Source organism: Staurois parvus, unplaced genomic scaffold (genome assembly GCF_062004578.1).
Source record: "Staurois parvus isolate SC_StPar_1 unplaced genomic scaffold, SC_StPar_1.0 ptg000449l, whole genome shotgun sequence".
NCBI lineage: Eukaryota > Metazoa > Chordata > Amphibia > Anura > Ranidae > Staurois > Staurois parvus.
This window is the reverse complement of record NW_028318245.1, coordinates 5,566,118-5,586,307: the sequence shown is the minus strand read 5'-3', so window position 1 is coordinate 5,586,307 and position 20,190 is coordinate 5,566,118. Positions and strand designations below refer to the sequence as shown.

At 48.1% G+C, this 20,190-nt stretch overlaps 2 protein-coding genes across 2 annotated transcripts in view; both read right to left on the bottom strand.

Moving 5' to 3' along the window:
• The window catches only part of LOC149453441 (uncharacterized), a 283,142-nt gene that overhangs the window by 137,491 nt on the left and 125,461 nt on the right, over nt 1-20,190 (bottom strand). The window lies entirely within an intron of this gene.
• Nucleotides 1-20,190, bottom strand: part of LOC149453446 (uncharacterized) — a 55,696-nt gene that overhangs the window by 16,882 nt on the left and 18,624 nt on the right. Inside the window, 6 exon segments of the mRNA XM_089688646.1 lie at nt 887-1,828; nt 9,045-9,168; nt 9,337-9,434; nt 9,557-9,623; nt 11,123-11,314; nt 11,766-11,903. Coding sequence (XP_089544772.1) covers nt 887-1,828; nt 9,045-9,168; nt 9,337-9,434; nt 9,557-9,623; nt 11,123-11,314; nt 11,766-11,903 — 1,561 coding nt within the window.

Below are 20,190 nucleotides of genomic sequence, written 5' to 3'. Positions count from 1 at the left end.
AGGTACCCGCTCCCACTTCTGCTGCGATCGCCTAGACGATTGGAAGCGGAAGTTGTCGTCCCCCCCCCCCCCCCCCCCGTAGTCTTCTGGGACACGTGTCAGGTCCCAGAAGATTATGGGGCCCCGCACAAATCGCAGCGTTTTTTATGCATGCGCAGTGGGCACTCGCAAGCTGTGACAGCCGGGTGCCTACACTGAAGATGCCAGCGCCAGGGAGAGAAGACGGCCGGTGAAACCAGCGGAGGTGAGCAGACCGCTGGACCGAGGGGCATGTAAGTTTCTGCATTTTAAAAGTCAGCAGCTACAGTTTTTGTAGTTGCTGACTTTTTTCTTTTTTCTTCAGTAATCAACTTGAATAAATTAAACGTTAAAAAAAAAAAAAAAAAAAGTCACCGAGCTAATTTCGGTGCTGGGATAGAAAAATATTTCCTACTATCGTATTTAACCGTTTCTCAAATGAACACTCGTGTCCATGTCAAAAAAAAAAAAAATTAAATTGCACTTGAAAGATTCTGCCCAAATCTTTTATGAATTTTATATGTAACTCTATTCCAAAGAAAAAAAAAAAAAAATTAAAAAATATAAACAAATTCCCCATTTAGAGAAAAAAAAAAAAAAAAAAAAACTTTGGATTCGATTGGCATTTTATGGTGTTCTTTACGATTATTAGAAGAAAGGATGCTGAAGGCCTATACAGTATAACTATGCGCGGGTCTGACGAATAGGTGAAGTTTTTTTTGTTTTTTTTTCCCGGACTGGTTATGGCAGCGCCGTTCCACTGTTGACGTGAAGGTTGATATTGCGTTAGTATGGAGCATGATTTCTACGTGTTCTACCGCTCGGTGACGCTCAAAGCGCAAATTCCCCTACTGTCCTTGGCCTCAACTGACGGGGGCAACTTTTGGCTTGTGAATTTTGCGGTGGATGATGAGGCCCGGCCTCTGGGCGAAACACTTGCCGCATTCGGGGCACATGTACGGCTTCTCCCCCCGGTGAAGGATCTGGTGGTTGGTGAGGTGGGACTTGCGCCCAAAGCAGCGCCCGCACTCCTGGCACAGGAAGGGCTTTTCGCCTGTGTGGATGATCTGATGCTTGGCCATGTGCGACTTCCGTGAAAAGCATTTGCCGCAAATGGGGCAGGGAAAGGGCTTCTCGCCGGAGTGGATTCTCTCGTGCTTGGCACGGCCCGATTTGTCTGTGAAGCATTTGCCGCACTTGGAGCACGGGAAGGGTTTCTCACCGGTGTGGATCCTCTCGTGTTTAATGAGGTCGGCCTTGTACGTGAAGCCCTTCCCGCACGAGCAGCACTGGTACGGCCTTTCGGTCAAATGGATTCTGACGTGTTTCATCAGGCCGGAGTTGTCCGTAAAGCATTTGCCGCACTCGGAGCAGATGAAGGGCTTCTCGCCCGTGTGAGAACGCTCGTGCTTGATCAAATAGGATTTGTGCGGGAAGAATTTGCCGCACTCGCAGCACTGGAATCGTTTTTCGTCTACAGGAGTCTTCCGTCGGCGGACTTTGGGTTGGGGCTTGGGCTGAGGTGTCCTCTTCTGCCTGGTTTTGGGCTTTTGGACGTAGAACCCATCAAAATTAGGATTCAGGACTATGTTCCCCACCGTGTGCGTAATGATTTCGGGAGAGGATCCCCCGGTGTTGGATAGATCGAGGGCTTTCTCTGTGCAGTCCTCTGTTTGTATGTCTATGGTGACCGGGTTATCCTCTTCCTCCTCCTCCTCTTCTTCTGGAGAATCCTGCACCACGTCGTTCTCCTCCATATCGCAGGATAAGATCAGACAACCTTCCGAGGTCCGACGGACACGGCGACCATCTAGTGGATGCAGATTACAAAATTAATAGGATCAGTTCAAGCCAAGGGATGATTTACATTTAACGTCATCAGATAGCATGGTCATGTGGTCAAAGGCAACATAGCCACACCTTGGGCCCAACTTTATGGCTTCCTATGGGTCTTGGAAGCCCTTACGTCCAGTGTCCTGGCAACATGACCACATCTGCAATCCTGATGTTCTACATCTTGGCAACGCCTGTAGCATACTCCTCCCTTCTTGCCTTCCCTTGGCCTTTTGTCTACTGGCCCCCTATTTAACTTTACTAGCCCTGAGCCCAACACGTGTAATAGGTCTCCCCGTGTGCTCCTCTAGCTGCCCAGACACCACTCACGCTGACCCCAACCCAGCTCGACCCAAAAGGACAAGTAACAGCCGCACATCACTCCAGATCCGTCCACCCAGAGACCACTCACACCAACCCCCAGCTCAGCTTGACTTAAAGACTAGAACCCTAGATGCAAGACACCATAACGCGAAACACCACTGCACGCCAGGCTGTCTCCAATCAAGCGCCCCTAGAAACCATCCATCCACACCCGATCCCCTCTCCCTACTCCCCTAAACTCCAGCTACCAGAAGACACAGCGACGAGATACGCCACTGCACGCTGGACTATCGACAGCCAAGCCTCCCACCACTCCTATCCACCACACCGTGCACCTCCCTAAAATGCCTCTTCCACTCCTCATATTCCTCTTCTCCGTTCCCAAAATCTACTCTCTATATCCCTCTGCTCCTCCCAAACAACTGTATATTGTGTCCTCACTGCTTCCTTCGCCCCTCTACGGCACCCACCACCTCCTTCTAATACTCCACTCTCCCCATGACCTGAACACCTCCGCTGGTAGATTTACACGCTCCTGCACATCCCGCGCCCATGCCACCTTTCTCACCCTTCTCCTCCTCCTAACCGCGGGGAACATCTCCCCGAACCCTGGCCCTCCACCACCTTGCTCACCCACACAGCACCCTCCCGCTTCCACATCCTGCCGCAACCCCTGCAACTTAGTATCTGTCCCCCTGCTCCCTAAAACCACCCCCCCCCCCCCGATCGGTGTGCAACAAGCTCACCGCCATCCATGACCTCTTTGTTTCCCGCTCCCTCCACCTCCTAGTGACCCCCTCTCTATCCTTCTCCTCCTTCGAAGCCCACTGCATCCGACTATTCTCCCTAACCCCCCTGAAGATTGCCATTATCTACCGGCCTCCTGGACCCGTATCCTGCTTCCTTGATGACTTTTCCTCCTGGTTACCTTTCTTTCTCTCCTCCGAGCTACCCACCATCATCCTTGGGGATTTCAACATCCCTGTCAACATTGACAACCCGGCCACATCCCAACTCCTCCACTTAACCTCCTCCTTTGCACTTGCACAGTCCATACAATCCACCACCCACTCCGACGGAAACATCCTGGACCTTGTCTTCTCCAACCGCTGCGCTCCCCACAGCCTCACTAACACCCCCTTTCCCTCTCTCTGACCACAACCTTATTACCTTCTCTAACGCCTACCCCTCCAAATGCCATACTACTACCAGCCGTAACCTCCACAACCTGAACCCTGCCCCCCTCCACTCTGCAGCTGATTAACTCCATGACAGCATCCTCCCCCTGTCCAGCTATGACTGCCTATAACAACGCGCTGTCAACAGTCCTTGACTCACTAGCACCTTTAACCACACGAATCATCAGACCCCGACTGCTCCAGCCCTGGCAGACTAATGACACCAAAACTCTCAAACGACACAGTCGTGCCCTGGAGCGACTATGGCGCAAAACCAGATCCCAACAAGCCTTCACCCGCTATAAATCTGCCTTCCACACCTACACCCCCTCCCTCCACGCCGCAAAACAAGCCTACTTCCTGACCCTCATCAAGACCCTCTCCTCCAATCCTCGCCGACTCTTCTCCACCTTTAACTCTCTACTCTCGCTGCCCCCACCTCCACCCAGCACCTCACTCACTGCCCTTGAGATTGCCAATCACTTCAAACACAAGACTGACACAATTCGCAAGGACATCGCCAGAGCTCACACTCCCTCCAAACCCGTCCCCTCTCACACAACTACCCCCTCATCACCCCTCTCCCTCGGCACAATCCACAGGGACTTCGTCGCTGCTCAAACTCCCTCCAACCCCATCCCCTCTCACACAGCTACCCCCTCATCACCCCTCTCCCACCACTGCTCTGACCTCCACCTCACGCAACATTCCTCACACTGAAGCCCCCTCAACACTCCCCACCTTCGACGCTACTACCATCGAGGAAGTCTCCAAGGTCTTCTCTGATGCCCACCTCACCACCTGCCCCCTCGACCCTATCCCTCACAACTCCTGCGACCTCCCTCCCCCTCCAACCTACGCTCCCTCACCCACATCTTTAATCTCTCCCTCTCTTCCGGCGCATTCCCCTCCTCACTGAAGCATGCACACATCACCCCCATACTTAAAAAGCCCTCCCTGGACCCCAATGACCTGAACAACCTTAGACCCATCTCCCTGCTCCCATTCACATCCAAACTCCTCGAGCGCTTAGTCTACACTCGCCTAAGCTCTCAACGACAACAACCTCCTCAATCCCCTACAGTCCGGCTTCCGTCCCCTACACTCCACCGAAACCGCCTTACTCAAACTATCCAATGACCTTCTAACCGCCAAAGATAATGGCCACTATTCAGTGCTCCTACTCCTTGACCTCTCCGCGGCCTTCGACACAGTCGACTACCCCCTCCTCCTCAATAAACTACACTCCCTCGGCATCAGAGATTCTGCTCTATCCTGGCTCTCATCCTACCTATCACAACGCTCTTTCAGCGTTACCTATAACGCTACCACCTCCCCCTCACTCCCCCTCTCTTTTGGGGTCCCTCAAGGCTCCATCCTCGGGCCCCTTCTCCATCTACACCTCCTCCCTTGGCCAACTCATACACTCTCACGGCTTCAACTACCACCTCTATGCCGACGACACACAAATCTCTCAACCCCCCCACCTCACCCCCTCAGTCTCCGCCCGAATCACAAACCTACTGTACGACATATCGGACTGGATGTCGCTTCACTTCCTTTCCCACTTGAGCTCCTGAGGATTTACCCCCCTTAATGACCAGGCCTCTTTTTGCTACTCGGCGCTGCACTAATTCAACTGATAATTGCGCGGTCATGCAATGCTGCACCTAAACGAAATTTACGTCCTTTTTTTCACACAAATAGAGCTTTCTTTCGGTGTAATTTGATCACCTGTGCGCTTTTTATTTTTCACCCTATAAACAAAAAAAAGGCCAAAACTTTTGAAGAAAAACAATATTTTTTACTTTCAGCTATAAAAAATATATAGTAAACTCAAAGTTGGTTATAAATTTAGGCCAAAATGTATTCTGCTACATGTTTTTGGTAAAAAAAAATCCCAATAAGTGTATATTGATTGCTTTGTGTGGAAGTTATAGCGTCTACAAACTATGGTATAAATACTGCAATTTACGCCATTTTTCTGCTATACAGCGCTGCACTAGTTTAACGGACAATTGCGTGGTCATGCAATACGGTACATAAATGAAATTTACATCCTTTTTTTCCCCCACAAATTGAGCTTTCTTTCGGTGGTATTTGATCGCCTGTGCGGTTTTTATTTTTTGCGCTATAAAAAAAAAGGCTGACAATGAGGGAAAAAAACCCAATATTTTGTACTTTTTGCTATAAAACATGTCCAGTAAAAAAAAAAATGCAAAAATCAAATTTAGTCATAAATTTCTGCCAAAATGTATTCTGCGACATGTCTTTGCTAAAAAAAATCCCAATACGTGTAAATTAATTGGTTTACGTGAAAGTTATAGCTTTTACAAATGGCGGGAAAGATACTGGAATTTTAAATTTTTATTTATACTAATAATGGCGCCGATCAGCGACTTTTGGCGGCGACCAGCGACATATGGCGGCGACCAGCGACTTATGGCAGGACTGCGGCGGACATTTTGACACGGGGGGGGGGGGGGGGAACTGACTTGGGGTCACTGACATCCCCAGTGACACCAATACAGTGATCAGTGAAAAAAAAAACACTGAAACTGTACTAATGTCACTGGGGAGGAAGGGGTTAACATTTTTAGAATTTGCTATGTAAGGGGAGTGTTTTACTAGGGTTCAGGGGTGTGTACTGGGGGGGGGGGGAGCTGATCTAGGGAGAGAAACTCTGCATCTTCTCACAAGCTGTCAGAGAACTGACACAGAACAGGGCTGTGTGTAAACAATGCAGCCCTGCTCTGTGTCAGCGATCACCGTCAATCGCAGGAAAACGGCCAGTAAAAACCGGCCGTGACCCGGCGGCTGACACCTGCTGCTGACACCCGCGGGACAGGTAGGGCGGGTGCGCGCCCCCTACCTGTTTTGAAGGCAGCCGTTTTAAAACGTGCTTTTGACTACGAGTGCCACCCTGCCGCCGTTTATATGCGGTGGCTGGGCGGCAAGTGGTTAAACTAAACCTCTCCAAAACTGAGCTCCTAGTCTTCCCCCCCCAGCCCGCACACCACCCCACATTGACTTCTCCATCACGTCCAACAATACCACTATCAGACCCGTTCAGCAGGCCAGAGTACTTGGTGTCATTCTGGACTCCAACCTATCCCCAAGTCCAATCACCTCCGCAACATCGCCAAAATCCGCACGTTTCTAACCCCAGAAACCACTAAAAAGCTCATCCACTCCCTCATCATATCACGACTCGACTACTGCAACTCCCTCCTCACTGGCCTGCCCCGCCACAGGCTATCCCTGCTTCAGTCGATCCTGAATACGGCAGCCAGACTCATTCTCCTTACCAACCACTCAGTTTCCGCCACCCCCCTCTGCCAATCCCTCCACTGGCTTCCGATTGCGCAACGGATCAAATTCAAAATCCTAACACTGATGTACAAAGCTGTCCACCATACTGCCCCGAACTACATCACTGACCTAATATCCAAGTACCACCCAACACGCACTCTCCACTCCTCACAAGACCTCCTTCTCTCTAGTTCCCTGGTCTCCTCCTCCCCTGCCCGCCTCCAGGATTTCTCCAGGGTGTCACCCATCCTCTGGAACTCCCTGCCCCAATCCATCAGACTATCACCTACTCTCCTTTAGGCACACCCGAAAACCCACCTCTTCAGGTAAGCCTACCCCACCCCATGCTAATCTGCCGACCTCCTCCACTCTTCCTACCACTCTATCCCCACAGCTATCTCCTCCTGTACCACTATCCCCTCCCTCCTAGATTATAAGCTCGAAAGAGCAGGGCCCTCGAACCCCTCGTGTATCGCATTGTATTGGTATTGTACTGTCGCATGTTTGTAATGTACAGCGCTGAGCTAACTGTTGGCGCTTCATAAATACTGTATAATAATAATAATAATAATTGTATCTCAGTCCTGACTTATCTGATCCTTGTCTATTTACGGACATCTCCTGCCTGCTGCCTTGACCAGTACTTGCCCACTGACAGACCAAGTCTTTCGCTTGCTGCCTGGAATGACCATTTCTTGTTCACTGACCAAATCCCCTGCCTGTTGCCTGGACAAGTACTTGCCCGCTAACAGACCATGTCTTTTGCTTGCTGCCTGGACTGACCAATTCTCTTGCCTGATGCCTTGACCAGTACTTGCCCGCTAACAGACCATGTCTTTTGCTTGCTGCCTGGACTGACCAAGTCTCTTGCCTGATGCCTGGACCAGTACTTGCCCACTGACAGACCACATCTTTTGCTTGCTGCCTGGACTGACCATTGCTTGTTCACTCACAACGTTTCTTGCCTGCCACCCGTAATGACCCTTGCCCGTTTACTGACCGCGCTTGTCTGTTGCCTGGACTGACCCCTTGGCTGTTTACCGATCGCGTTTCTGTCTGCTGCTCGGGCCAACCCCTCACCATTTTATTTGATTACTCTCTAACTGGCTCACATGTCCTCCATCCTCTGAGGACATCTGTATCTTCCTGCACCACAGCTACTCTTCTGCTACTCTTGCTTAGCCTCAGCTACCTGGCCAGAGTAGCATTACGTGCTAAGTCCTGGAGGCAACCAAGTACTAATAGGCCTGCTTGACGGTTATACTAAATAATATCCAAAAGCTATCACCACAAGATGCTCAACTGAAGGCCCATGCACCAATTTCCTTAAAGTGTTACTAAACCCCGGACCCCGCATTCACAAGATCCGCTCTCCCCGGGCCCCGCATTCACTAGATCCGCTCTCCCCGGGCCCCGCATTCACTAGATCCGCTCTCCCCGGGCCCCGCATTCACTAGATCCGCTCTCCCCGGGCCCCGCATTCACTAGATCCGCTCTCCCCGGGCCCCGCATTCACTAGATCCGCTCTCCCCGGGCCCCGCATTCACTAGATCCGCTCTCCCCGGGCCCCGCATTCACTAGATCCGCTCTCCCCGGGCCCCGCATTCACTAGATCCGCTCTCCCCGGGCCCCGCATTCACTAGATCCGCTCTCCCCGGGCCCCGCATTCACTAGATCCGCACTATTCCTCGAACTGACACCAATGATGGGGTACTATTCCTCCCACTGACACCAATGATGGGGCACGATTCCTCCCACTGACACCAATGATGGGGCACGATTCCTCCCACTGACACCAATGATGGGGCACGATTCCTCCCACTGACACCAATGATGGGGCACGATTCCTCCCACTGACACCAATGATGGGGCACGATTCCTCCCACTGACACCAATGATGGGGCACGATTCCTCCCACTGACACCAATGATGGGGCACGATTCCTCCCACTGACACCAATGATGGGGCACGATTCCTCCCACTGACACCAATGATGGGGCACGATTCCTCCCACTGACACCAATGATGAGGCACGTTTCTTCCCACTGACACCAATGATGGGGCACTACATCCCACTGACACCAATGATGGGGCACTATTTCGCTCCATAAGACACACTAGGGGGGAAATGTCTGTGCGTCTTATGGAGCGGGGCCGGCCCAGTATTCCAGCCACCGTTGTATGTCTGCAGTCTCTGCTCATCTCCTGTACTGTGTCCGCATTTGTTCATAGTTTTTTTATTTAAACTATAGTCCGGCCCTCCAACGGTCTGAGGGACAGTGAACTGGCCCCGTTTAAAAAGTTTGAGGACCCCTGGTCTAGATTGTGCCAGAGAAGGAATGGATTAGGACCTTTCCAGGTCTTTTGCTCATCGCTCACCTATGCCAATATCCGCTGGATACTCTTCCTCTTTGATGGTCACGTGAATGACGTCGTCATCGCCCCCTTGCTCTTCTTTTTTCTCTTGTTTGACAAAAATCTTAAAGTCGCCTACGTGTTCATCCTAGAGGTTTCGGGAAATAAATAGGCTTCGTCAATACAGATTTCAAGAAATAGACTTCGTCAATACGGATTATGAGAAGGCTCAGGGACCTCTCCGGTCACGCAGCATGTGAATGATATGAGTGTTCGGCTCTGTCGTTTGTACCTGCAGAGGAAATACAGCGCCTACCTGATAAAACCGCGTGACGCCGTGGCGGTCGTCTATACCGTCTCGGGAATAATGAGGATTGGGAGATCCTTCTTGCGAAACTGCGTTACTAGATCCATCTGTAGGAAACGCAGAAACACTGACTGAATCCATTGTTTCTATGCGTTTATCAGATGATGGGGGGGGGGGGGGGGGTCTAGGTGGATCCAACGTACTGCTCTCTTCAAAAGTCTCCTCTTACCTGATGAGGACAGGGAGTGGTGATCCTGGATGACCTCTTCTTTGTAGTCATCGTCAGACCCCCATACCTGCAGAGAAGAAGACAATCTGATGACCTCAAATTACGGCAACCATGCTTCAGATATTTAACAGCTTGCAGAACATTTCCTGCGGCAGGTCCGCTCGTACGGGCGCAATCACGTACCCACACATTGCGGCTTGCTTCCGGGCCTGCTCTCGAGGGCATGGAAGTCTGTGAGACTTCCAAGCTGATCAGCGGGTTCTAGCCAAATGGCTTATGGCCGGGATCTGCTCTTGGCTCAGTGAACGACAGAAGAGAGCTCTGTGTTTGTAAACCACATAGGGCTCTCTTCAGATAGCAGTGATGTGCTGTTTTTTTGGGGTTTTTTCCCTCCCTGCAAAGAAGGGAATAAAAACCGGCACATTGCTTAGTAAAAGCAACACATACTACACACAGTAAACACTGTTAGGCACACACTTGGTCATGGGTGCTCAACCTGTGGCCCTCCTGGTGTTGCAGATCTACAAATCCCATGAAGCATTGCAAAGCAGACAGTTACAAGCATGACTCCCAAAGGCAGAAGCATGATGGGACTTGTAGTTCTTCAACAGCTGGAGGGCCTCTAGTTTGACAGCCCTGCCCTAGATCATGGGTGCTCAACCTGTGGCCCTCCAGGTGTTGCAGATCTATTAATCCCGTGAAGCATTGCAAAAGCTGACAGTTACCAGCATGACTCCCAAAGGCAGAGGCATGATGGGACTTGTAGTTTCACAACAGCTGGAGGGCCACCAGTTTGACAGCCCTGCCCTAGATGTAAACCCCTTCCCATCAAGTGTCATTAGTACAGTGACAGTGTTTATTATTAGCACTAGTCACTGTATTAGTATCACTGGCGATGTCAGTGGCGGTAGTGCCACATTGCCCGCCGCACTATCACAGTCCCAATGTGATTCGCTGATCGCTGCCATTACTAGTATAAAAAGTAAATAAAAATTCCAGTATATATCCTATAGTCTGTAGATATGATCACTTTCATGTGAACCAATTATTATGCACTTACTGGAATTATTTTAATTTTTTTTTTTTTTACTAATTTTGGCCAAAATTTATAAGGATGTTAGTATTTTTTATTGGATAGAATTTAGTTTTTCAAAATTTGTGGTCTTTTTTCATTTATATAATAAAAAAAAAAATCCCAGTGGTGATCAAATGCCACCAAAAGGAGCTGTGTGGAAAAAAAAAAAATTCTGAAAAGTTGGTTTGCGTACATTGCATGCCCGTGCAATTACTACTTAAAGTAGCTCAGTGCTAAACAGAAAAAAATGGCCTGGTCATGAAGGGAAGAGGGGGGGACCTTCCAGAGCACGAGTGGTTAAATACTGCTCCTAGCAATGTCTATCCATATACCAGATTGTCTGATCTCGACACACAAGACACCTCCAGGTCTCCTAGTTCTCATCAGAAACGGGAACGGATCACCAGAATTGGATCCTCCATATCAGTCAACCAGTCGTACTGTCCTGCCAAAGACCACCGGCATGTCCCAGAATTCCCAGCACCGCTCACCTCTCCGGTCAGCACCTCAATGATCTTGTGGGTGACTTCTAGGATCTTCTGTTCCTTATTGTTCTTATGGACCAGTGAAAGCGGTGAGGGCACAGTGTCGGGGCTCTGGCTCCTGCTCCAGGTGCTGGAAGTTTGGTTGCGGTTCCTGGAAGTCAGAAGCTCTCCTGATGTCTTTTTCAAAACCAAACAATCCTGCAAAGCAAAAAATGAAAAGTATAAAATACACAGAAGGACCCCATAGACCGGATCATGGAAGATGTCATGTGACCTCCCAGAATCCTCCTCACCTCTCCGGTCAGGTGTGTGTTTTATTAATAGAGATGAGAGTGATGTCATGTGACCTCCCAGAATTCTCCTCACCTCTCCGGTCAGGTCTGTGTTTTATTACTAGATAGAAGTGATGTCATGTGACCTCCCAGAATCCTCCTCACCTCCCCAGTCAGCTCTGTGTTTTAATAATAGAGATGAGAGTGACGTCATGAGACCTCCCAGAATCCTCCTCACCTCTCCGGTCAGGTCTGTGTTTTATTAATAGATAAGGGTGATGTCATGTGACCTTCCAGAATCCTCCTCACCTCTCCAGTCAGGTCTGTGTTTTATTAATAGAGAGGAGTGATGTCACGTGACCTCCCAGAATCCTCACCTCTCCGGTCAGCAGGTAGATGATCTCCAGGGTGAGGTTCAACAACCTCTCGGTCATCTCATCCCTTTCCTCGATCACATGACTCTTCTCCTGGTTCCCCTTTTTCGGAAGAGTCAGGTCGATGCATTCCATTTCGTCCTGGAAGAAGACGACACATTTGCTCGTTTAGACATTGGAGTCACTATATGGATAGAATGACATTAAAAGGACGCGGTTTTATTTCCACAATTCGGAACGAGTCAGAAGATTGTGTCTGTAATACATACATCATTATCAACACTTAAATATGGACCTGGCGATATAGGAAAACACGGCATGCTATAGTCCTCCACTTCAGCCTGATGGTTGGAGGACCTCATTGGTCACTGCTCCCTCAGGGCAATGAAAGTACATTTCCTCCCCCCCCCCCCCCCGGGCACATCCTAGAAGCAAATGGATGGGGAGATCATAGATCAGCCATATATACAGCGGGGAAAATAATGATTTGATCCCCGGCTGATTTTGTACCTTTGCCCACTTACAAAAAAACAAAGGGTCTAGAATTTTTATAAAATCCGTGTATTTTAACCACTTCCAGACTGGACACTTTTACCCCCTTCCTGACCAGGGCAATTTTCAGCTTTTAGCGCTATCACACTTTGAATGACAATTGCGCGGTCATGCAACACTGTACCCAAATGAATTTTTTACCATTTTTTTGAGATAGATAAAGCTTTATTTTGGTGGTATTTATTCACCACTGGGATTTGTATTTTTTTTTGCTATGTAAATGAAATATCCTAAAATTTTGAAAAAAAGTGTTTTTTTTATAAAATTTTGCAAATAAATAATATTTCATCATAAATCTTAGCCAAAATTTATTCCGTTATCTTTTTAGTAAAAAAAAAAAATCCAAATTAGTTTATAAGCAAAAATTATAATTTTTAAACATTTTTTTTTACATTTTTATATTATTTTTTATTTTTATATACTGTCACCCTAGGAGTACAGTGTCACCATGGTGACACTGTACTACTTGTGAGGGGTGATGAAGATTTTTTTTTTTTTTTTTACACTGATTGCTTTTACACCCATATAGGATGTAAAAGCAATCATTTCTCTTTCTCTCTGTGTGCATTCTTGCACTCATTGAGAAGAACTGAGTGAGCTGTGATTGGTCACAGCTTGTCACATGGTACAAGGCTTTTGTGAATAGCCTTGTACCATGTGACCTCTGTGATCATTCACAGATTTCACACATAGTAAGCAATGATGTCAGAAGTGACATCTTGCTTACTACTTTGCATGTGATCACTGATTGGCCAATCAGTGATCACATGATCGGGACCTCGTACAGAGGTCCCGTCCAACGATCGGTGTTTCACTGTGTCCGGAGGACACAGCGGGCACCGGATCGCAGTGCTGCGCGCTCCCAGGGAGCGCGCACAAGCAGGGTGTGGGGAGGCCGTTTATAGACGGCCACCCGACCCTGCAGTGCCACCGTCCGGCCGTTTATATACAACGGCCGGTCGGGAAGTGGTTAAATTGTAGAGACGGAATATCAACCAAAAATCCAGAAAAAAACTCATGATACAAATGTTATAAATTGGGTTGCAGTCCAGTGAGTAAAATAAGTATTTGATCCCCAAGCAAAACATGACTTGGTAGTTGGTGGAGGAACTCTTGTTGGCAAGCACAGAGGTAAGACATTTCCTGTAGTTGGTTCCCAGGTCTGCACACATCTCGGGAGGCATTTTGGTCCACTCTTTACAGATCTTCTCCAAATCCTTAAAGGTTTATTAGCTGTTGCTTGGCAACTCGAAGTTTCAGCTCCTTCCATACATTTTCTATAGGATTAAGGTCTGGAGATTGGCTATGCCACTCCGTGACCTTAATGTGCTTCTTCTCGAGACACTCCTTTATTATTATTTTGGGTCATTGTCATGCTGGAAGACCCATCTCCAACCCATCTTCAGGATTCTGGTTGGGGGAAGAAGGTTCTCTTCCAAGATTTTACAATACAGTGGGGGAAAATAATTATTTGATCCCCTGCAGATTTTGAATGTTTGCCCATTTACAAAGAAACAAAAGGGTCTATAATTTGTATCAATCGGTGTATTTTAAATGGTAAAGACAGAATATCAACCAAAAATCCAGAAAAAACTCATGATACAAATGTTATAAATGGGAGTTTCAGTCCAGTGAGTAAAATAAGTATTTGATCCCCAAGCAAAACATGACTTGGTATTTGGTGGAGGAACCAGTGTTGGCAAGCACAGAGGTGAGACGTTCCTTGCATCTGGTTCCCAGGTTTGCACACATCTCAGGAGGCATTTTGGTTCACTCTTCTGTACAGATCTTCTCCAAATCCTTAAGGTTTATTGGCTGTCACTTGGCAACTCAAAGTTTCAGCTCCCTCCATACATTTGCTATCAGATTAAGGTCTGGAGACTGGATAGGCCACCCCGTTACCTTCATGTGCTTCTTCTTGAGACACTCCTTTGTTGCCTTGGTGGTATTATTTTGGGTCATTGTCAGGCTGGAAGACCCATCCACGACCCATCTTCAGGGTTCTGGTTGGGGGAAGAAGGTTCTCGTCCAAGATTTTACAATACAGTGAGTAAAGTAAGTATTTGATCCCCAAGCAAAACATGACTTGGTATTTGGTGGAGGAACCAGTGTTGGCAAGCACAGAGGTGAGACGTTCCTTGCATCTGGTTCCCAGGTTTGCACACATCTCAGGAGGCATTTTGGTTCACTCTTCTGTACAGATCTTCTCCAAATCCTTAAGGTTTATTGGCTGTCACTTGGCAACTCAAAGTTTCAGCTCCCTCCATACATTTGCTATCAGATTAAGGTCTGGAGACTGGATAGGCCACCCCGTTACCTTCATGTGCTTCTTCTTGAGACACTCCTTTGTTGCCTTGGTGGTATTATTTTGGGTCATTGTCAGGCTGGAAGACCCATCCACGACCCATCTTCAGGGTTCTGGTTGGGGGAAGAAGGTTCTCGTCCAAGATTTTACAATACAGTGAGTAAAGTAAGTATTTGATCCCCAAGCAAAACATGACTTGGTACTTGGTGGAGGAACCATTGTTGGCAATCACAGAGGTAAGACGTTCCTTGTAGTTGGTTCCCAGGTCTGCACACAGCTCAGGAGGGATTTTGGTCCACTCTTCTTTAGAGTTCTTCTCCAAATCCTTAAGGTTTCTTGGCTGTCGCTTGGCAACTCAAAGTTTCAGCTCCTCCATACATTTTCTATAGGATGAAGGTCTGGAGACTAGCTAGGGCACTTCAGGACCTTAATGTGCTTCTTCTTGGGACACTCCTTTGTTGCCTTGGCGGTATGTTTTGGGTCATTGTCATGATGGAAGACCCATCCACGACCCATATTTAGGGTTCTGGTTGGAGGAAGAAGGTTCTCATCCAAGATGGCCTCATCCATTGGCTCCTCAATGCGGCAAAGTCGGCCTGTACCTTTAGCAGAGAAAAAGCCCCCAAGCATAAAGTTTCCACCTCTGTGCTTGACTGTAGCGACGGTCTTCTTACGGTCATAATCAGCATTTTTCTCCTCCAAACATGACGAGTCGAGTTAATGCCAAAGAGTTCAATTCTGGTCTCGTTTCACCAAAGCAATCCTTCTCTGAATCATTTAGATGTTCATTGGCAAACTTCAGACGGGCCTGGACATGTGCCTTCTTGAGGAGGGGGACCTTGCGGGTGCTGCAGGGTTTCGATCCATGGCGGCGTATTGTGTTACCAATGGTTTGATCTGTGACTGTGGTCCCAACTGCCTTGAGATCATTCACAAGCTCCTCCCGTGTATCTCTGGGCTGATCCCTCACTTTTCTCATGACCATCCTTACCCCATGAGGTAAAATCTTGCATGGAGCTCCAGACCGAGGGCGATTGATGGTTACTTTGTATTTCTTCCATTTGCGAACAATCGCTCCAACGGTTGTCTCCTTCTCACCAAGCTTCTTGCTGATGGTCTTGTAGCCCATTCCAGCCTTGTGCAGGTCCACAATCTTATCCCTGACATCCTTGGACAGCTCTTTGGTCTTGCCCATGATGGTGGTGAGCTTTGAATGGAAAAAAAAGAGATTCTGTGGACAAGCATCTTTTATACACACAACGAGTTGTCGTTAAGAAGGAGCACCTTCTCCAATTGACAGGACTACTCTGTGTACCACATGACCACATAGCCAGTCTCCTGGTTGGGGGGGGGGGGGGGGGGGGGAATCACTTATTTTACTGGGGGGGCAAATACTTATTTTACTCACTGAACTGCAACTCCATTTATAGCATTCATTTGTATCGTGCTTTCCCTGTAGTTAAAAAATAGTTTTTTCAAATATTAACTTTTTAAATAACAATAATAAAAAAATATATATTTTTTATTATTATTAATAGTTTTAATTAATATAAAACTAAATGAAATGACTACATTTGTAATAATGTAAATTAAATAGTATATCTTTACAAATTTAATAAGCTAATTTTTTTCTATAAGCCGAGGTACCTAATTTTACCACAAAAAACTGGGAAAAACTATTGACTCGAGTATAAGCCGAGGGTGGGGTAGCTTTAGAACAGTGCTTCTCAATTATTTTCTGTCATGCCCCCCCCTAGGAAGGCGAAAACATTTTGCGCGCGCCCCCCCCCCCCCCCCGCGCGACTGTAAATAGTATCATTTGTCTATAAAATTGTTATACGTAGGAATAGTGCCCCATCGTTGGTGTCACTGGGAGGAATAGTGCCCCATCGTTGGTGTCACTGGGAGGAATAGTGCCCCATCGTTGGTGTCACTGGGAGGAATAGTGCCCCATCGTTGGTGTCACTGGGAGGAATAGTGCCCCATCGTTGGTGTCACTGGGAGGAATAGTGCCCCATCGTTGGTGTCACTGGGAGGAATAGTGCCCCATCGTTGGTGTCACTGGGAGGAATAGTGCCCCATCGTTGGTGTCACTGGGAGGAATAGTGCCCCATCGTTGGTGTCACTGGGAGGAATAGTGCCCCATCGTTGGTGTCACTGGGAGGAATAGTGCCCCATCGTTGGTGTCACTGGGAGGAATAGTGCCCCATCGTTGGTGTCACTGGGAGGAATAGTGCCCCATCGTTGGTGTCACTGGGAGGAATAATGCCCCATCATTAGTATCAGTGACACCAATGATGCGGCACTATTCCTCCCACTGACACCAATGACACTTGCTGACCCCTGTTGCAGTATGGTGCTGCTGCAGCCAGCATATGTGGTTGCAGCAGCACCTCTGCACTGCACACTTACCGGCTTTTCCCTCACTCGATTTTCGCGGGTCCGCTCGGCTCCGCCTCCTCGCCCGTGATTGGCCGCCTGTGTACCTTTCCTGAGCTACAGTTCTGGCAGCCAATCACCGGTGAGGAGGCGGAGCCGAGCGGCAGGAGTGAGGGAGTGGCCGGAGTGACGGAAGGAGCAGCGCTTCCTGGATGGATCATCGTGGGAGCCAGGTAAGAGACAGCAGCCCTCTGCCCACCACTGTACGCGCCCCTGCTAGACATCTGCAGACGTTGACTCGAGTATAAGCCGAGGGGGCCGTTTTTCAGCACAAAAAAATGTGCTGAAAAACTCGGCTTATACTCGAGTATATACGGTACATTATTAAAAATGTAGTCATTTCATTTAGTTATATATATATATATATATATATATATATATATATATACACACACACACACACACACACACACACACACACACACACACACACACACATATACACACACACACACACACTTATTATTTTTTTCATTATTATTAATAGTTTTAATTATTTAATATATATTTAAAACTAAAATGAAATGACTATGTTTATATTAAATAATGTAAATTAAATTATTATATGTCAATACAAATATATATATATATATACACACATACATACACACTATATATAAATGTATATTTAATTTTGCACACATAATATATGGCACATGAATCCTCTCCTGCTCTATTCAAAGCTAAAATAAAGTTTTGGCTGGAGTTCCCCTATATCTCATTTATAAACTACACGTACACAGATGTATTACTGTACTCACACACACATATATATTATTGTGTATATCTCCCGTGATGTGCATGTTGTGCCCTCATTATACCATGTGTGCAACCAGGAACTCCTTCCCCCGGGATGAAATTAATGGTGTGATGGCGGGACACATTGGGGAATATTGTTCTGTACAGTCCAGGATGGACCATCTCCCCCACTGGCGGTGTGTGTACATCTGGTTAGAGTGTCAGCTCCTGTGTCACACATAATAGAGGAGGGGTGTGTGGTGGGCTGCTGTCATGTATCCCCATACTGGGGAGGAGCAGCACATACAGTGAGGCGACCCCACCTCCCCCAGGCTTTACTAATAAATGATACCAACCCTCCCTCTTCCCCCTCAGCTCCTTTCCTCCTCCCCCCATCCAATGTATGCAGAATACCTGCTGCCTCCTCTCTCTGCTTCCTCCCCAGCCACCAGCCGGAACCCCTCACCCCGGAACTACTGCTTCCGGGCGCCCGGCTGGAGCGCAAGGGCCGGAAGCGCACAACGTGGTGGAACGCAGACGAGACGGGAAGCGAGTGGCTAGGAGGGGGGGGGGGGGGGGGGGGGAAGGGCGGAAACGGCGGGCGGCCATAACCAGTGCGGGTAAACGAAGCGAAGATGGAGCCGCCCGGAAAAGCGGAGACTCCTCCCAGCAGCCACGCCCACGCTGCCTTAAAGAGACAGTAACCTCCAATACTGATACTATCTACAATACTATTTATGCAGGAGATACAATAAATAAAAACATTTTTATTTTATCTATCTATATATATTAAAATGCTGTATTTGTATGCAGAATACATTTAGTGAAGGGGTGTGGCTTCGCAACACACCCATCCTGCGAAAGGAAAGGGTGACACAAAGTGATGTTTCAGCCATTGGTGGAGCCTGGTGGGCAGTGTTTTCCCCTTACATGCCTTGTACTGTGATCTCCCCGCCATAATGGCTGAAATTTGTTCCTTAATGATGGGAGTTGTCTGTGATCCCCCTACTCCTGCTATATTCTCCATTACATAAACTAAAACAGCACAGGGATGGTGGGAACCCCTCATAATGGGCACAGCGGGCGTACAGACCCGGGAACTCAGTACAGGGATGGTGGGATCCCCTCATAATGGGCAATACGGGTGTACAGACCCGGGAACACAGCACAGGGATGGTGGGAACCCCTCATAATGGACACAGCGGGCATACAGACCCAGGAACTTGTTGCTGGATTGCCCTCATACACAAAGCCTACTGCCTAGAGTAGCTCCCACAACATTGTACGGGACGGCCCTGAACCATAAAACACCATCTACACCCCAACCCAGAGCACAACCAATCAGCTTCCAGCTTAAATCTTCAAAGCTCAAGTGGAAAAAGATGAAGATAGAAGCTGATTGGCTGCCATGTAAAGCTGCTCCAGCCTTAGTTAATTCCCTTGCAGTGTCCTCAGATGGTCAGATCCACCAGGAAAGAGTAATAATGACTCCATGGTGCTACGACTTCTTCCACACAGAATGCATGTACTGTATATCACAGGTACAGAGCGTGCACACTATAGGCCTGAGGATCACCCTGAACACACCATCCCCACTGTGAAACATGGCGGTGGCAGCATCATGTGGTGGGGATGCTTTTCTTCAGCAAGGACAGGGAAACTGGTCAGAGTTGATGGGAAGATGGATGGAGCCAAATACAGGGCAATCATAGAAGAAAACCTGTTAGAGTCTGCAAAAGACTTGAGACCGGGGCGGAGGTTCCCCTTCCAGCAGGACAACGACCCGAAACATCCAGCCAAAGCTACAATGGGATGGTTCAGATCAGTGGTCTCCATACTGAGGCCCTTTGCTTGCCTTTATCCAGCCCTTGGGGCACTTCTTCTCCCACAGATACAAGACACTATATCTCCCACTGACACCAACAATGGGGCATAATTCCTGCTACGGACATCAACAAGGAGGCACTATTTCACCTATTGACACCAATGATGAGACACTATTCCTCATACTATTACCAAGCATAGGACACTAATCCTCCCAATTACACCAATGATGGGGCACGATTCCTCCCACTGACACCAATGATGAGCCACTATTCCTCCCACTGGACACCAATGATGGGGCACTATTCCTTCTACTATTACTAAGCATAGGACACCATTCCTCCCACTGACACCAATGATGGGGCACTATTCCTCCTACTGACACCAATGATGAGGCACTATTAATGCCTACTGACACCAATGATAGGGCACTATTTCTCCCACTGACACCAATGATAGGGCACTATTTCTCCCACTGACACCAATGAAAGATCTCTATTCCTCCCACTGACACCAATGACGGGGCAATATTCCTCCCACTGACACCAACGACGGGGCAATATTCCTCCC